The 16,962-nt window shown below is 36.0% G+C and overlaps 2 protein-coding genes across 3 annotated transcripts; one reads left to right on the forward strand and one right to left on the reverse strand.

Moving 5' to 3' along the window:
• Nucleotides 1–1,252: 1,252 nt before the first annotated feature.
• cxxc1a (CXXC finger protein 1a) lies at nucleotides 1,253–8,808 on the reverse strand. 2 transcript variants are annotated; one of them, XM_077223595.1, is made up of 16 exons: nucleotides 8,575–8,787; nucleotides 7,900–8,012; nucleotides 7,689–7,789; nucleotides 7,387–7,514; nucleotides 7,107–7,262; nucleotides 6,629–6,682; nucleotides 6,258–6,401; nucleotides 6,005–6,112; nucleotides 4,956–5,143; nucleotides 4,669–4,876; nucleotides 4,457–4,564; nucleotides 4,288–4,337; nucleotides 2,203–2,299; nucleotides 1,967–2,119; nucleotides 1,614–1,761; nucleotides 1,253–1,512 (listed from the first exon to the last, which is right to left on the reverse strand). In XM_077223595.1, exons 1-15 carry the CDS (start codon nucleotides 8,575–8,577, stop codon nucleotides 1,615–1,617), a joined length of 1,758 nt encoding a protein of 585 aa, XP_077079710.1. In that variant the 5' UTR covers nucleotides 8,578–8,787; the 3' UTR covers nucleotides 1,253–1,512; nucleotide 1,614. The 2 variants fall into 2 exon arrangements, with proteins under 2 accessions (XP_077079710.1, XP_077079711.1); XM_077223596.1 differs by lacking the exon at nucleotides 6,629–6,682 and having other exon boundaries at nucleotides 8,575–8,808.
• A 760-nt stretch (nucleotides 8,809–9,568) lies between these two features.
• On the forward strand, nucleotides 9,569–15,718 carry LOC143732881 (uncharacterized). Its single transcript, XM_077224335.1, has 5 exons — nucleotides 9,569–9,717; nucleotides 11,248–11,386; nucleotides 11,520–11,651; nucleotides 13,251–13,493; nucleotides 14,927–15,718. The coding sequence occupies exons 2-5, from the start codon at nucleotides 11,269–11,271 to the stop codon at nucleotides 15,184–15,186; spliced, it is 753 nt and encodes a 250-aa protein (XP_077080450.1). The 5' UTR covers nucleotides 9,569–9,717; nucleotides 11,248–11,268; the 3' UTR covers nucleotides 15,187–15,718.
• The last annotated feature ends 1,244 nt before the right edge of the window (nucleotides 15,719–16,962 follow it).

A 16,962-nucleotide genomic window follows, 5' to 3' on the forward strand; every position in this document is an offset into this window, starting at 1 on the left:
CACAGCTTTGACGCTTATATCAACTGTAGCCTACTTGCAGGTCGTCGGAGTTTGTCTTTTTTATAAGTATTTCACGAATAATGTACACGAATATTGCCGATTCGCGCATCGCTACATTATATTTTCTCGACCCCACTATGTAACATTACGTACCATCACCAATTTGCCTACATTAATACCCATATTTAAAATCTATTCTGAGAATATTTGACGAAGATAGTCGTTTAGGGAAATACAATTTTCTGAGCTTTGTGATGTGCTATACAAAATGACTTTGTTATCGTACTTTAAATCTGAATCCGAGAGGGACCTTATTTTTTGAGAGGGTTCAGCGTTTACTTCTCGACACAAATTATCACAATTAAATTTAGGTCAAATAAACATACATCTACAACAGTACAACTGAGGAGCCCTTGATTCACTCTCACACATTAATTCACAAAAAGACCAAGGCTAGAGTGTGAGATTTGTATTATTAAATAATTAGCCGTTCTAAGATGCCTTTAACATTGACCGCGTCTAATCGCGTTTATCCTACATTATATTATTGATATTCGTCATCTTTATTAACAATTATTTATGAACCTACTTAATCTTATTAACAAGGAATACCTCAGAATCGCGCCATTCCAGCAAGAGGTTTTAACGCTGATCATTGACTATTACAGAAAGATCACGGAATTTTTACATGGACCATGATTACAATTAAGTATTATTGAATTAAAACGTACCATTTGTAATATATATTTTAGAATTAGCTGATTTCGTCTGAGAGAGCTTCCAACCCTAAAAGAAATGTTTTGTGTAAATCTATGATCAAAGTTTAGGTTCACACAACAAATTTTTGTTGCTTATTAATTGTGGGAAGTTCCCATAATGCCATAACAATAATTTGACCACATTTGGACTAAAGAAAACCTATCCCTTACGAAAAATTAATCATGGCTTTATTATAGTGAAAGCGTAGTAACCATGTTTTGTTTTTTTGCAGATAACTATTTGTATAACCAGTTTTACTACAAATATCATGGTTAAACTATGGTTAGTGTAGCAAAACCATGGTTAATTTGTGGTTACCATGGTTTAACTATAGTAAACATGTATTTTGGTTTTATTTGTTGTAAAACCATGGTTCATTTTCATTAGGGATATCAACCCAACAAACTACTGTAGGGTCCTTAATGACAACAATGCTTTTGTGTAGAGGCACAAGAAATAAAGAAAAATAATAGACATATCACCAGCTACAAAATATCTCTAGATGATTTTTTTAATGCACAATACAGGGTTATGAGATTAATTAAAAATCTATAAAATGTAAGCACAACAAACCAGTGGTGTCACAGCACCATTCAAAGAGTGAAGCCAATGGTTACATTAATGCAAATACAATACAGAAACAAGATGAGTGTCATACGTGAATTACAGTTTTGTCAAAACAAGAGCTAAGACACTGACTCTGACAAATCTTCGCAAATGTGAGGCGACTTCAGCAGCAATTGTACGTTTTCTCTGTAAGATCAAAGACAAAACCACAGATTGTCAGGAGGGTTGCTTCATGGTTGAACATCATGTGTAAACGGAATAGATGAATAAGAGGGAATGACAGGAACCTTATCTGTCCTTGCTGGTTCTCAGGTCTGGGGTAATTGGGTCGTGTTGAATTGTCTGGTGCAGCATGAGGGCCATGAGACCTGCACGATTCGTCATGGCCAATCTGACATTGCGCTCCTGCTCAAACAATTCATCCAACTTGTACCACTGGGGGAACAAAAGAAATGATGAGAATGACTAAATGAATGAAAGATTAAATGTAAGATTGACGAACAATAATGTGAAAACAACATCAGCTGTTAAGAAATGTCTTGAAAGCAACAACATCTTAATCCATTCGAGTAAATACATTTCTTTGCTTCAAGTAAATTATTAATTTGCAAAAGGTAACAGGTTGAGGTAATGCGCTGACCACTCTGACTCGCTCCAGGTCCACTTCGGCCCTGCGGAGTTTCTCCCAGCAGTAGTGTTTGTTACACTTGCGTTTGGACACCCTGCAATATTCTCCGGTGGGTTCGAATACATCACGAACCAGTGGACACCCACAGACCTCGTCCGCAGGGACCTGCACGCATGACATTCACATTTATGAATACGCGATCTAATTATCTATTCATATTGAGTTTTTATGTATCAAATTAAAATAACCTTAGGGTCTCTAGAGTGCTCTGGGCAGAGAACCTGCAGTCTCTTACAGTAGGTTTTGCTCTGTGGATTGTAAACATCACAGAAGAGCCGTGTAGCACTAGATCCAAGGAGATAAAGAGCAGAAATAAAATGAGAGTATGATTTTGTTGACATTTTTAATCTATTTTTAACAGGCATTAAAGGTGCACTAAGTAACTTTTCCCCCATTTTACAGATCAATAGAAGAAATGCAGACATACCATTTGGCAAAAACTCATTTTTGGGAGATGGCAGTTGACCATGTATAACTTTATAGATAAAGATATATCAATAGTCAAGTGTTTATGTATCAAAATGATATAAGTGTTCGTCTGAAACACATGATAGTACCAGGTGAAAACAGTAATGTGTCTTTGCTGACCATTTGTCATCGGATCACTGAAAACGCATCTTAAAACCAGGTGTAACCGAGCTTCTCTCTTGCACGCTCAATATCCAGGGATATTGCATATAATTTGCGGGTGTCAGGGAGCCGCTATCAATATGCGAAGATTCAAATAAACAAAGGTGACAGTAAAGAATGTCTATATCACACTGTATATCACAGTGGAAGCATCTAAATCTAAAAAATATGTAGTACAACCGCAAATCAGAAAAAGTTGGGACATTTTGTAAAATGCAATAAAATCAAGAATCTGTGATTTGTTCATTCTATTTAACCTTTTTTTAACTGACAAAAGTACAAAGAAATGTTTTCACTGACCAACATAATTTTATTTTGTAAATATGAACAAATTTTGATTTTGATGGCTGCAACACCCCCCAAAAAAGTTGGGACAGAGACATGTTTACCACTGTGTCACTTCACCTTTCCTTTTAATTACACTTTTTAATCATTTGCGAGTTGAGGATACTAATTGTTGGAGTTTCGGTAGTGGAATATTTGCCCAATCTTGTCTGATACAAGACAGCCGCTCAACAGTCTGTGGTCATCGTTGCCTTATTCCCCTTTTCATGATGGGTTATACATTTTCCATAAGAGACATATCTGGACTGCAGTAAACATCAGGCACATCCCTTCTATGGTGCAGAGTGTCTAGAAACCACTCAGTTGTAGCACATGCAGAATGAGGCCTGGCCTTGTCTTGCTTCCCAGGAACGATGTCATCTTGATGGCAGTTTATGTCTCTGTACAATCCAAATATATGCCTACATGTCAATGGTACCTTCACAATAATGCAAGTTACACATACCATTTGCAATGATGCACCTGCTGAAACATGGACTCATCTGACCACAGCACACATTTCCACTGTCTTCTAGACCATCTGAGATGAGTTCAGGCCCAGAGAACTCGCCGGCATCTCCACATAGAACTGATGTAAAGCTTTCTCCTTGCGTAACAGAGATTCAAGTGGCATTTCTTGATGCAGCGTCAGACTGTGTTCAGTGAAAACTGTTTTCCAAATTACTCCTGAGCACATGTGGCTGTATTTAACGGATTAGCATGATGGCATCTTGTGCAATGCCATCTGAGGGCTCAAAGGTCACGCACATTCAACAGAGGTCTACTGCCTTACCCAACACAGACTGAGATTTCTCTGGATTCCCTGAATCTTGTGACAATATTATGTATAGAAGATGATAAAAGTCATAAATTCTTTGCAATCTTGCATTGAGAAATGTGATTTTTTTTTATTGTTTGACAATTCTCTCAAGATATTTGGCACAAAGTGATGACCCATGACCCATCTTTGCTTAAAAAGACTGAGAAGCACTTTTACACCCAAACATGATACCCTCAAATATTACCAATTCACCTGCTCATTGTGGACTGTTTCCAAATAGTTGGATAATCTAATTTGGATAATCTTTAAATATCAACTTTTTTGGGGTGTGTTGCAGCCATCAAAATCAAAATTTGTTCATATTTACAAAACACAATTATGTTGATCAGTGAAAACATTTGAAAACTTTTATTTTGTCAACTAATAAAAGGTTAAATAGAATGAACAAATCACAGATTCTTGATTTTATTGCATTTTACAAAATGTCCCAACTTTTTCTGATTTGGGGTTGTATTATTATTTTTTTAAAAATACTTACCCGTCTATGCGTGTGGGGTACATGGAGCCAAATGATGTCTGACTCTCATACTGAATAGAGGGAAAAGATGACGTTATTAAAAGACATCCATAATTTAAAAAATAAAACATTAAAACGTGACCACAGTTTAAAGGTCTATGCATCATGATTATTAAAACAGACGACACACCTTGGCATAGCACCTTTCCATGTGACGCAGCGCCACCTTGGGGTTAACTGGGTGACTGCAGGACACACAGAAGATTTGCAAATCAGTGTCGTCATCACCCTCGTTGACCTTCAGGAAAAAGAAAGGCGATATTCAGGACACTGTAATGTGTTTGCAGTGTTTACAGTAGTGCAGATGTCATACTGAAACTATGGTTGATGATGATCTCTCACCTCTTCATCGTACTGTACGACCTGCTGTTTGGCCTTAGCGATGATACCCTCCAGCTCATGGAACCGTTTTTCCATCTCAGTGAGTCGCAAGCGAGCTGACTGTTGCTCACGGCGGATTCGTTCCAGAAGTTTCTTGCCCTGTTCTTCTGCAATGCACGGGCTCTGCTGCCACTGCTGGATACGCTGGGGCAGGATCTCATAGATTCGACTGGCAAGACAAAAAGGCACAAATATTCAGAGTCTGTCTAATCTCATACATTCTTTACAAGAAGTATTTCAAGGTTTACTTGGCAGCGAGCTTCATGCCGCAGTCATCAGAGCAGTATTTGGAGCTGGCGCGTGCAGCTTCGACACATCCGGGTCCGAGGCACTGTCTCGCTCCTCCACTGTCTCGAACCTCTGGCCGCTCGCTGTGTTTCACCCGGTCGCGGTGCTTCTGTTTGGGTTTGTGCTTCCGAGGCTTATTCTCCTCTTTCTTATGAATGAAAAGTCCAAACATAAGTTTCCATTCTAAGCACAATGATTTACTTTAAGCCAAAAATTACTATTTAAAAAAATTAACCCTATAAAACCCACAGTATCATATTTGATACGTAAAGGCCTCTAAATTATCAACATGATCAAAACTTGCTCAAATCCTGTTGTACACAATCTACTACATGCCTTCTGTCGGCTAATTTATAGGTCGTAATTTATAGTAAATGTAAGAATAATTTTGAATTGTTAGTAATATTTTGAGATAAACGCTTACTGGGCTGAAGCAACTTTTGATTACTTGATAATGCATACACAATTTTTCAGAAAAAGCATGTTCAAAAGTGAGCATCAAATATGATCCATCAGGCTTTTGAGGAATGTTTATTTGTTCGTATTTCAATCATCATTGTATAGCATTGAATTATATGTTTTGCCCCCATAATTTAGATTACAGAGCTTTGATCATAAAACTAAGCATTTAAATAGAATTTTACTAAGACATATTATTGGGAAATATGAGAGTGACAACTAACTGATATGAATTTTATTACAAGAAGTTTAAGTAGTCTGCTATACTGTTATAAAGAACTCATTTACATTAGAAGCTATCAGGATGTCAACTTTGGCCATATAAACATCAGCAACTGCACCAAATTGCATATTTTTGCTCAGTTTGTACCTCTGAATAAAGCTTTATTTTATATTCTCTTATATGAGCCATAAAAGCTTGTAACTTTTTTGTCGAAAGGTTCAATAAACTGTTACATTTCAAACAATTAGATATTTCTGAGTATTATTTAATATGTCCCGCTTTACAGGGTTAAACAAGCATTCTATACACATATTTTTAGGTCTTTACCTTTTTTTCAGATCGCTTTTCTCTTCTTTTCACGTGCTTGACCTTAACAGCTCTCTTTCTCAGAGCTGAATCAGCATATGAACCATCATCATCATCACTGTTCCAACCCTGAAGAAAAAACACAAAACTCAGACACAACCATTTCTGCCAATGATTATTAAAAATACATCCAGGGGTGTTACCAATACAGCAAAGTGGGCTAACTTCCTTAAAAAGGTACTTTTTTATAGCGCTGAAGTGTGATGTGAGGTACCGTGCTGTGTTCTCCATACTGCCCAGCGCAGTACTGCTGATACAGCTCCAGCTCATTCTCACTGTAGTCTTCAGACATTGGGCCGTCTTGATAGTCTCTGCCCTTAGACATGGAGCACTCCTCATCCTTCACTCGCAACATTTTCTGAAAAATAAAAGATAGTGGCTAAAGAAGGGCTGGAAACTGAAAGGTTGTAGGTTCAAGCACCACAAGGGATGATCCTTAAAGTCACCAAAAAATCAAAACAATTCTTGTTTTGTTTTTTAATGGAATATTGCAGTGTTTATTAGAAATTATTTATCTCTGCACATCATTATTATGTTTTAAATTCATGTGCCCTCATAATCTTTAATCAAAATAAGTTTCCCTACCTCTTTCAACGACATCATCTTTTCCTCTGATGATGTGTTTACTGGCGGGGCAACCTGTCACTCATATGAGATCGACCAATAGCATACCACAACCATCCAATCAATTCCCGATGAACAAAACTGAGTCCCGCCCTATATTTTGTCATGCTTGAGAAGCCGTTTCACTCGTATATACGTCACAAAAGAAAAGAAAAGATTATCGCAAATTCCGTTTCATGCCGATTTTTCAAGTTACTCCAGACGAATTTTCTCTGTAATTAGTGTACTAATAAAAGTGTCTGCTAAATGAAATTAACAATAAATCAATGAAAAAGCATTAAAACTTACAGAACCATTTGAGAATAATTGCTGAGTGCATCATATTGTACACAGAGGCAACAAAACATTATCAGACCTTAAAGTATACCATAAAGGTGTATGATAAAAAAAAAAGATGAAATCACAGGCAAAGCGACTCTTTTACAAAAGTGAAACTCACCCTAGCCCGCACTTCACACTGCCTCAGTCGGCATTTCTGCCTGATCTTATTCGGGCCGCCAAACTTCTTCATGTCTTTACAGAAGTCGCACAGTCCACAGTCCTCTGTGCGCATGCAGGCTTCACATTCTCCACACATGCGAGCGGAGCGCTTAATCTATGGACAAATCCCAAATACTCCCCATAGTCAGTCCAAAGCGTTAACAGACAACACATTTTCAGTTACCGTCTTCACAAAGGTCATTTGAAGACAGCAGTTTTTATGAATCAGAATTTCTTACCCGTGACCCTCGCCGTCCATCTGATTTGAAATCCGGTGTGTCTGGCTGGTTATCGGTCCCGTCTGCCTCTGATTCTTTCTCCCGGCTTTTTTTGGGACGGTATTTGATCTCCAAGGAATTATTTTTACCTAGACCAAAGGATGCACACATTCAGGGTTGCTATTGACGCTATAATAATAATTGAATGAATGATGAATAATTGAATGAATAAATGAATTAAATATTATTATTTGATATGTTCTAAAATAAAACAAATAACTACGTAAAATAAATAAACATTAATTACAATAAAAAGTCCTTACCTCGACACTTTTCACAGTACCACACGTGGATGGTTTTAGCCGTCTTCTCAGAAATATTAATGCAGTCTCCATGAAACCACTCACTGCAGCTTTCACAACCACTGTTTACATGAAAATCATTTAAAACATGAAATTAAAAATATTTTATTTGACAAAGAAAAAGCCTCCTTAAAAAAAGGCATTTAAACTTTTCAATAAAAACACATCTTACATCATAAAGCAGTTGATGTCTGGTTTACGACAAACGCAATAAACAGGTGCGTTGCTCCGGCTTAGACTCATCCCGGGTCTGAGAGCTTTTTCAGAGTCTGACACTTCGCTGTCCTGTAACATAAGAGAAGAAACAGAACTTGCATCCAATTTTGCATTTTCTGTATGTAACTACTACTGTAACCCTGCCAGCTGATACTATTACTGAATTCTGTGCTGTTCACATTTTTCTAAATGTCACTATATACTGTATATGCACGGTTTAATATGTTTCTATATACTGCATACTAAACTCTGATACTTTGTGATGCCAAACCTTCATGTGAACAATGACACATTTATGCAAGAGCTACTCTGAGCTGTCATTGCCATTTATAAATAGTATTATTAAATAGCATTATTAAATCTATTAAATAGCATTACAATATTTCTCTTTCTCTCTCTCTCTCTCTATAACGGCTTTTATCATACTCTTAACAATATAAAGTACCATGTTTTGGACATGAACCAGAATATTCTTTAAAGTGCATTGGTATATTAATTGTTCATTCAGAATCAGTAGCTACTATGATATATATCAAAGTTCTACGGTATTACAACGTGTACCATGGTACCGCCCAGTTCTACTTATATAAGGGTAAAACAACCAGAATGGCAAAACTAATATTTCACTTACCATGACAGATTTGTACGGTTATTGTCCAAAACAAAGGAATGTCACGACAGTCATTCAGAACATCTGAAGCACAAAAACGAATAAGCTGTCATAACCATCGTGAACTAAACGTGTGTACAGTGAATTACATTATTTTACTCCTTTTGTTTACACAGCGGAACGCTGCATCACAACATTTACTTCCGCTTCCACCCACTTCTACAGCTATTCTTCTTCTTCTACGGTTCAGATACCACATTATCTACTGCCACCTATTGGACGTGTGTGTAAGTGACGCGCACCCACAGACAGGTGACAAAACTAAAACCAATAAACATTTTTGTTACTTGAAATAAAATAAAATATAAAAATTCAAGGCAACATTTTTCATTTTCATTTAGTTTGACTTGATGTACTAAAAATTAAAACTGATATAATAATAAATATATAGATAAATAAACTATATATTGCTATTGCTAAACTATATATATTGAAAATGGAAAATATAAAAATTAAAACGTTCAAAATATTAATAAAACTATAACAGTATCTTGGTGAGACTAAAATAAAACTGAGTATGTAGATAATTTCATTTTGATATTATACAGTATTTATTTAATATTTTGACTGATATATGATTGTTGAAATTTTTATTCAGATTTCTACTATTAGAATCAAATAAGTATTAGCTGTATAATTACGGACTAATTAATTCTGATATTACCGCCAAAATTCAGAGAGAGATAGCCATAAAGAGATGTGGGTCAGTATAATAACTAATCAGTAATATAAACAAATGATTACTTAATTATTATCGTCCATTAATATTGATCATAGGCCTACCCAGTGGCAGGCATGAATGTGTTTGAAACATAGACTGTACTGCAGCAAATAAACCAGAATTCCATGAGGTAATTTACATATGAATTTCTTTTTCCCCCCTGTACCAGTACTGCAAGTAAACCATATGATAAATCACCAGAAATAAATTAAACAGTTCCCCGCAGTGCAGGAAGGATGTCGTGCACGCGCACAAGCTCGAGAGTTCGCAACACGCGCTGGTCAAAGCAGATGCTCGCGCTCACAAGCGAACATCACACATTCAGTCTGAATTAAGGTGAATTAAAACGTCCTCGGTACAAGACTGGAGTTATTCGAGATAAGGTAAGAAATACTTCAATTCAACTTTGTGTCTTCCTCAGGCTCTGGTCATTTCGCTTCATTCTGGGTCATCAGAAACATTGTCACGTTATCGAAAGTTTACTTCTGTTTACCTCTTTCAAGTGCAAATGTAGTGCCAAAACTTTTTACCAAGACCAAAACATTTTTAAAATAACACAAGGTTATTTTGGACAAACAATATCTTGCATGATTAAATTCAAACTTTAATCCTTTTGATATGGTCCAAAAAATATTTTTGTTTTGAAATTTACGACAGTGTTTGTTGTGCTTGACTGCGAAACATTCAAAATATACATTAATCATGATACAATAATGATACTTAATACAAAAAAAAAAAATCATAAATAGGTTCAAAGGCATAGACAAATGAAATAATACATTAGACATTAATCATGTATATGTTAGGTATTCTATAATATATGTTAATGCTATTATAATTGTTATAAAGTTGAAATCTAAGCTAGAAAAATTAATAAGAGCAACTGTCAAAGTTTTAAAACAATCTGCAGTACAGCAGAAATTTCCTTTAAGACAAATATGTACATTACAATAGTAATGTATAATATAATCTCATCGGCTTCGGAGAGAACTTACTTAATTTCTTAGATACATACTACAAAATATGAAAAAAACATTAAAAATGTTACAGTAGAGTAGTGGGAACAAAGAATGACTCAGAATCAGGGTCAGACAGGGATGAGTGTTGAACAAGAGAGATTCCCTACAATGAATGCTCTGTAGATAAAAAGTAGACAGATCTTTAAAATAGCAAACAAACAGCAAAAATCTTTATTATGACTCAGGTATGACTCACGCATTATGACTCCTGCATATTAGCTCAGGGCTTTGATGATATTGTCAGTTCTGTCTGACGCAGCAGGATGTTCAGATTGCCTTCAGGTCAGTTTGGAGAAGCAGCACAGGCAAATGTCTGTTTAATGCACTTTAAAGTCGGCATGAAACGGAAGTTGCAATAGTTTTTTCATCCCTTTTGTTATGTATATGTGAGTTAAACTGCTTCTCAAACAAGAACAAATGTAGGGCGGGACTTGCTTTTATCCATTGGGAATTGATTTGAGGGTTAAATGGTTGTGGTTTGCTATTGGTCGATCTCATGTGAGTGACAGGTTGACCCGCCCTCACGCCAGTAACTTTTATCACCAAAACAGCATGAGAAACACTTATAAATGTGACCTAAAGTTATCATGAAATCAATATTGACAATTCTTATATTTTTTTTATATTGCCGTGTTTATTGTAAATTATTTATCTGTGTGTATATTTCATTTGCCTCATAAATCATTTATAATAAACACGGCAATATAAAAAAAAAAAGAATTGTCAATATTGATTTCATGGTAACTTTAGGTCGCATTTATGTGTTTCTCATGCTGTTTTGGTGATTAAAGTCATCATGTTAGAGGTTTTTATTTTGACCTCTACTACACAAACACCCATGCTGATTACACACTATATATGCTCAAATACTTCTCTTTCTGGATGTCCTCTCAGAGTTAGAATTAGGCGTCTCAAATGGAGACAGAAGCCATGGATGTCCAACAGCAGGGCAGCGTACTGGACAGGGTCGTGGCCCAGGAAAATCACGTCCACACAACACAACCACAGGCCACCAGCAAACCTGAAGTCACCGGTGAGAGGGATGTTTATGAAGCAAATCTGTAGATTTTTGAGAGTTTCAGCATGTTTAGCTTTTATGCTTAATTTACATTGGAGAAATAGTCATGACATTCAGACAGACTTAAATAATTATTTGTGACTGACAGGTCCTGTCTCAGCTGAGATTGTTCAGAACGGAAGCAACGAGTCCCTGACAGACGGTGTCACGTCCAGTGATGATGCTTTACTGCTTCCAGACCATATACCTACAATTTCACACAAAATAGACAAAGTCAACGGTATTTACATTTTTATGCATCAGAAGGTAGTTAATTATTTAAAGAATTAATCCACCCAAAATTGAAAATCGTCTACCCACTTAATTTTTTTCCCCCCTGTGAAACGCTTAAGAAGAGACCAAACTCCATTGTTTTTTGTGTCTGTTATGAAACTTTTATTTTGTGTTTTTTGGAGCTTGAATAGACACAATCATTTTTGCAAATCCGTTTAGTGACACTAGTATCACAGAAATTACACACTATCCCTTTAACAGTGTAGCAAATTATTTGGAAGAGCAAAAGTTTACAGTATCTTGGAATACTTTTGACAAGAAATACTTGCAAGTTAAACTACTGTTCAAAAGTTAGGGTCTTTCTTAATGTTTTTGAAAGAAGTGTCCTCTGCTTATCAAGGCTGCATTTATTTGATCAAAAATACAGTAAAAATAACTGTTTTCTATTTAATATTGTGATAGAGACCCGAGCCGTCGCAAGTAGAAACACACCAAGATGTAAAAAATATATAAACAATGATCGGACGATGTTGGTGTCCAAAAAGATGTTTATTACAAGCAGATGTGCAAATAAAATATGGTTAAGAGAAATAAAACTGGTTATCAATAAAAACAGTCATCTAGAACTGTTATGTACTAAAACAGTACAAACTCTCCTCTTCAACTATTGAGGCCAGAGTTTTAGTGCGCTCACTCAATGCTACAATAACCTTGTTCAGATCCCCTCAAAAACCACAATCCGCCCAATCCTCCCAGTGACGGCTGCCTTAAATACACAAAATTTCTCGCTTGATAATTGGAGCATATAACTTTTTTCAAGTGAACTCTTTCCTCACCATATGATTAATAAATAAATACACAAGATGATTAAGAACAAGAGTTAAATCAAGTCAATAAATACAATAAATAGGATGGATAAAACCAACAAAATGAGCTAAAATGAGCACTCCCATGCAGTTCGCTCTTTCTTTAAGGTCATGCCCACTCAGCTTTAACAGCGAACCTCACGTAAATATTATAAAATGTATAAGAACAGTAAAAACACAATTAACAGTGATGGTAGACAACGTCATGGTCTCTCCATAACAAATGTATATTTTAAAATGTAATTTATTCCTGTCACTACTCCCGTTTTCAGTGTCACATGATCCTTCAGAAATCATTCTAATATGCTGATTTGATGATCAAGAAACATTACTGATTATCATCAATGATGAAAACACTTTTTTTGTGGAAACTCTTTTCAGGGTTCTTTGATGAATAAAAAGTTAAAAAGAACAGCATTTTTTCGAAAAAGAAACTTTTGATCAATTTAATGCATCATTATTACAGAAGAAATGGGTCTAGATTGACATGAGAGTAAGAAAATGGGGAAAAAAACGTTTTTTGAGTGAATTATTGCTTAGCACAAGGAATAAATGCAGACAGTAATAAAACTGACAGAAATAGACTAATTGCTAATAGACTAGATAATGCTAATCGGTTGGGCCCTAGATGCAATTGCATCCTATGTATTTGTATGAATATATATGTTACAAATTCCAATGTATTAAAATGTATTATTGTCTGAATTTTAATGCATTCAAATGTGAATTTAACATTTCAGCGAAGCCCAGTTTTCCCAATGGCTCCTCTCCTCCAGTCATCAATGGCTCTACTATCATCTGCACACCGCCTGCTTCTTCATCAGGAGGATCGACGCCTCGTGCTTCAGCACAACACAAATGCAAGCGACATGCAAAGTGCAATGGACACAAACACCCTCACAGAAAACACACACCCTCCACTTCCATGAGCCAGCAGAGCTTCAAAGGCGATGCCTCTCAGATACAGAGAGTAGCTGGAGACGGTAAGAAAAGCATTTGAACACATGTAAAAAAAACACAGTCCATGCTCAAATTTTTGTGTCAATATGTTTATGTATTTTTAGAGCATGTTGAGGCATATTTGAAAAGAGGCCTCCGCCCACTGGTCTGTTCGTAAATATAGGGCCTGCTCTTATCTTTCAGTGACACTGGACGGCCCGCTGGATTTATCTTCATGTGTTTTATGGTCCCTTCACGTCAGCGTTTGATAATTCTTTCCGTTAGGTCACACATCTCTGTTTGATGACTAACTCACACTAGCTGATACATAATCTAATCTGGAGAATTTAAATTCTGAGAGGGCTTGATGTTTTGACAATATCATGAGTTTGTGGAATTTATTAACTGCTGTAAAGGAATTTAAGATTTAAACAGATAAATGAGTGCATTCTGGTGGTTTCGCTCAGGTTTGTTGTGCTTGAAATACAAACGAGTAATAAAAATGGTCATATTAACCACATTATTTATACTCAATAATTTTACCTTTAGAAAAACAAAGGTAACTATTTAAGTATTTATTATAGTAATAACATTATACATTAATACATGCCAGTAACTAAACCTTATTCCTAACCCTATAGTAAGTACAGTACATGTTGTTAATTAATAAATGTTAAAAGTTCTTGATTGTATAATCATATTGCACTGTAACAAGGACACCTTAAAATAAAGTGTAACCAACCAAAACAAAGATTTCTATGAGTTGTTGAGGGTAATATAAGTGTGAAAATACTTAAATGCTGATAAAGATGTTTGAACAATGTGGTCAAAAATTATAATGTCACTTTCTTATTATGATGTCAGCAAGGATGCATTAAATTGATCAAAAGTGACAGTAAAGACATTTACAATGTTACAAAAGATACAATGTTCTTTCTATTTATCAAAGAATTCACAAAAAAATGCATCACGGTTTCCACAATAATATTAAGCAACACAGCTGTTTTCAACATTGATAGTAACTTAATATTTCTTGTGCATATTCGATGCATATTAGAATGATTTCTGAAGGATCATGTAACACTGAAGACTTGAGCAATGATGCTGAAAATTCAGCTTTGCATAACAGAAATAAATTACATTTTTACAGTTTGTAAACTGTAATAATATATAACAATATTACTGTTTTTACAGTAAATTTGATCAAATAAATGCAGCCTTGGTGAGCAAAAGAAACATTTCCTGACCCCAAACGTCTGAAGAGTAGTGTACAGTAAGTGACAAGTATTTACAAAATACTGTAAAATGTTGCTCTTCCAAATGATTCCAAAAATCTTTTGCATTACAAGTGAAACAACGTATCGAAAAATGTGATAAAGTCCAGTTAATTATATCATTTACAAATCACAAGGGCACAAATGTCAGTGTTTCCTGTGAATGACCTCCATAAACATGGTATGCTTCTGGCTGTTTTCAGACTGCTGTGCGCACTGCATACTAGCCTGTCTGTTCTGCGAGGTGCTGTCGTGCTGCTCGGCCGTGGCGCAGTGTTTGGCCTGCGGTCTGGAGTGTGACGCTCTCTGTTGTTGCGGGGAAGCAGCCACCGGAGGTCTGGCGTGCTGCGCTGAGGACACCTGCTCTGCCCTGCTGGATTGTGGGATACTGGAGGACTGTTGCCAGTCTTCAGACTGTCTGGAGATCTGTCTGGAATGCTGCTCCATCTGTTTCCCTGCCTAATGGGATTCTCTACAGAATGATATCAAGTGCTCAAAGGACCGTAAGTGTCGGGTATATGTGTTAGCGTTATCCCGCATTTTGTATTTATTTAGTTGCATTGATCAAAGTTGGACTGTTCTGTACGAGGCTATTCTCTGAATTCAGACAGGCCTTAAATCTGAAGTGTGTTATTTTTTGTATGTTAAAATGCGTTACACTTTATTTGAAGGTGTCCAAAGGTGTTACAGTACTTGCTATAGGGTAAGGGTAGGATTTATACTACAGTAACTACATGTAACAAGGACACTGTAAAATAAAGCGTTACCTTAACAATGCACACAAATTCAGCTGGTCATGTGATCACAACATGGCAGCCACTATGAGAGCACTGCACTTTTAAGAAGTTTTCCTCCAGAAAGCTTAAAGATGTGTCGGACTCTTCTACTTGTGCATTATGATAAAAATACCTTTACCATCCTTGCGAGTGTTTCATAGCACATATGCGACCTGCATAGGTGCATGCATGAAGCAATAAACACCTTAATGCATTGAACATCTTCATCAACTGTGATTTTATACAATATAGAAAAAAAAATCTAGAGAGTAATTTGCTTTGAACAAACATCTGTTGTAATAATTAGCTCCTGTAATACTCTCTGTTTTAAAGTGTAACCGTTTTGCATGACAGCTGAGAATAAGGCGTACGGGTCTTTGTTCTCAGGCTGTTCTCGGCACTCTTATCTAAAGTGTGTGTGGCAGGAAGCCTGAGCGATGCAAAAATAACCAGTCAGGATGACTATAAAGCGTTTGCATATTCCTCTGGGCATGTTGAATTTCACAGCCTGTCTCCAGATGACTCTGCCCAGTGTTTAGACAGTGGGCACTGCTCGAGAGAGAGAGAGAGCTCATGTTGAATCTGGCAGTGGGACAGAGATCTGCATGTCCAATACTGAAGCTCTACTGAGATAACCTCCATCCCTCCCTGCATCCCGCTGTGGGTTAACACTTTAAGAACGCTTTCATATCCGCCCTATATCACTGACTTATTGTTTATGTAAGTCAGCAAACCACAATATTTGAAAATGCGTTGTAGAACAAATATGTTAAAGTATCATGATGGTATACACGATTAATAAATCTATCTATATCCATCTATCTGCTGTTTTGTAAAAACCTAAATAGAAAAAAATGCCATTGCTAATTAGACTGCTTATCATAAATTATGAAAATGCGAAACATACAAGTATACAAACTATAACTAAAATGAACTATACTATTATTTTTCATCATTTATTCATTAACTGAACAAAAGTGACAGCAAAGACATTTATAATGTTACAAAAGATTTTGATTTCAAATAAATGCTGTACTTTTAAATTTCTATTAATCAAAGTTCTTATATGATAATAATTAGAAATGTTTCCTGAGCAGCAAATCAGCATTAGATCATATCAGAATGATTTCTGAAGGACCATGTGACACTGAAGACTCGAGAAATTATGCTGAAAATTACATTTTAAAATATTATACAAAAAAAGCAGTTATTTTAAATTGTAATATTAATAATATTACTGTTTTTACAGTATTTTTGAGCATTGGTGAGCATAACAGACGTCTGTTTAAAAAAAAGGGTCCCACCTTATATTAAGTGGCTTTAAGTACTATGTACTTACATCGACAAATAAGTACAGTGTACTTATTGTGTTCAGGTTGTATTGTAAAACACTTTTGCTGCTATTGAGATGTGATACTGGTAAGGTTAGGGTCAGGTGTGATGGTATGGGTCGGTTTAAGGGT

This window comes from Siphateles boraxobius, unplaced genomic scaffold (assembly GCF_051911475.1).
Source record: "Siphateles boraxobius isolate OS27281-9 unplaced genomic scaffold, OSU_SipBor_1 9, whole genome shotgun sequence".
NCBI lineage: Eukaryota > Metazoa > Chordata > Actinopteri > Cypriniformes > Leuciscidae > Siphateles > Siphateles boraxobius.

What these genes read in the sequence shown, in the direction of transcription:
- cxxc1a (XM_077223595.1), bottom strand. An exon ending in ATGGACGGCGAGGGTCACGG is followed by an intron (nt 7,263 to 7,386) that starts GTAAGAAATTCT and finishes ATTTGTCCATAG; the next exon opens with ATTAAGCGCTCCGCTCGCAT. An exon ending in AGATGATGTCGTTGAAAGAG is followed by an intron (nt 6,402 to 6,628) that starts GTAGGGAAACTT and finishes TTTATTTTTCAG; the next exon opens with AAAATGTTGCGAGTGAAGGA.
- LOC143732881 (XM_077224335.1), top strand. Translation starts at nt 11,269, where the DNA reads ATGGAGACAGAAGCCATGGATGTCCAACAGCAGGGCAGCGTACTGGAC. An exon ending in CAGCAAACCTGAAGTCACCG is followed by an intron (nt 11,387 to 11,519) that starts GTGAGAGGGATG and finishes TGTGACTGACAG; the next exon opens with GTCCTGTCTCAGCTGAGATT. An exon ending in CAAAATAGACAAAGTCAACG is followed by an intron (nt 11,652 to 13,250) that starts GTATTTACATTT and finishes TTAACATTTCAG; the next exon opens with CGAAGCCCAGTTTTCCCAAT.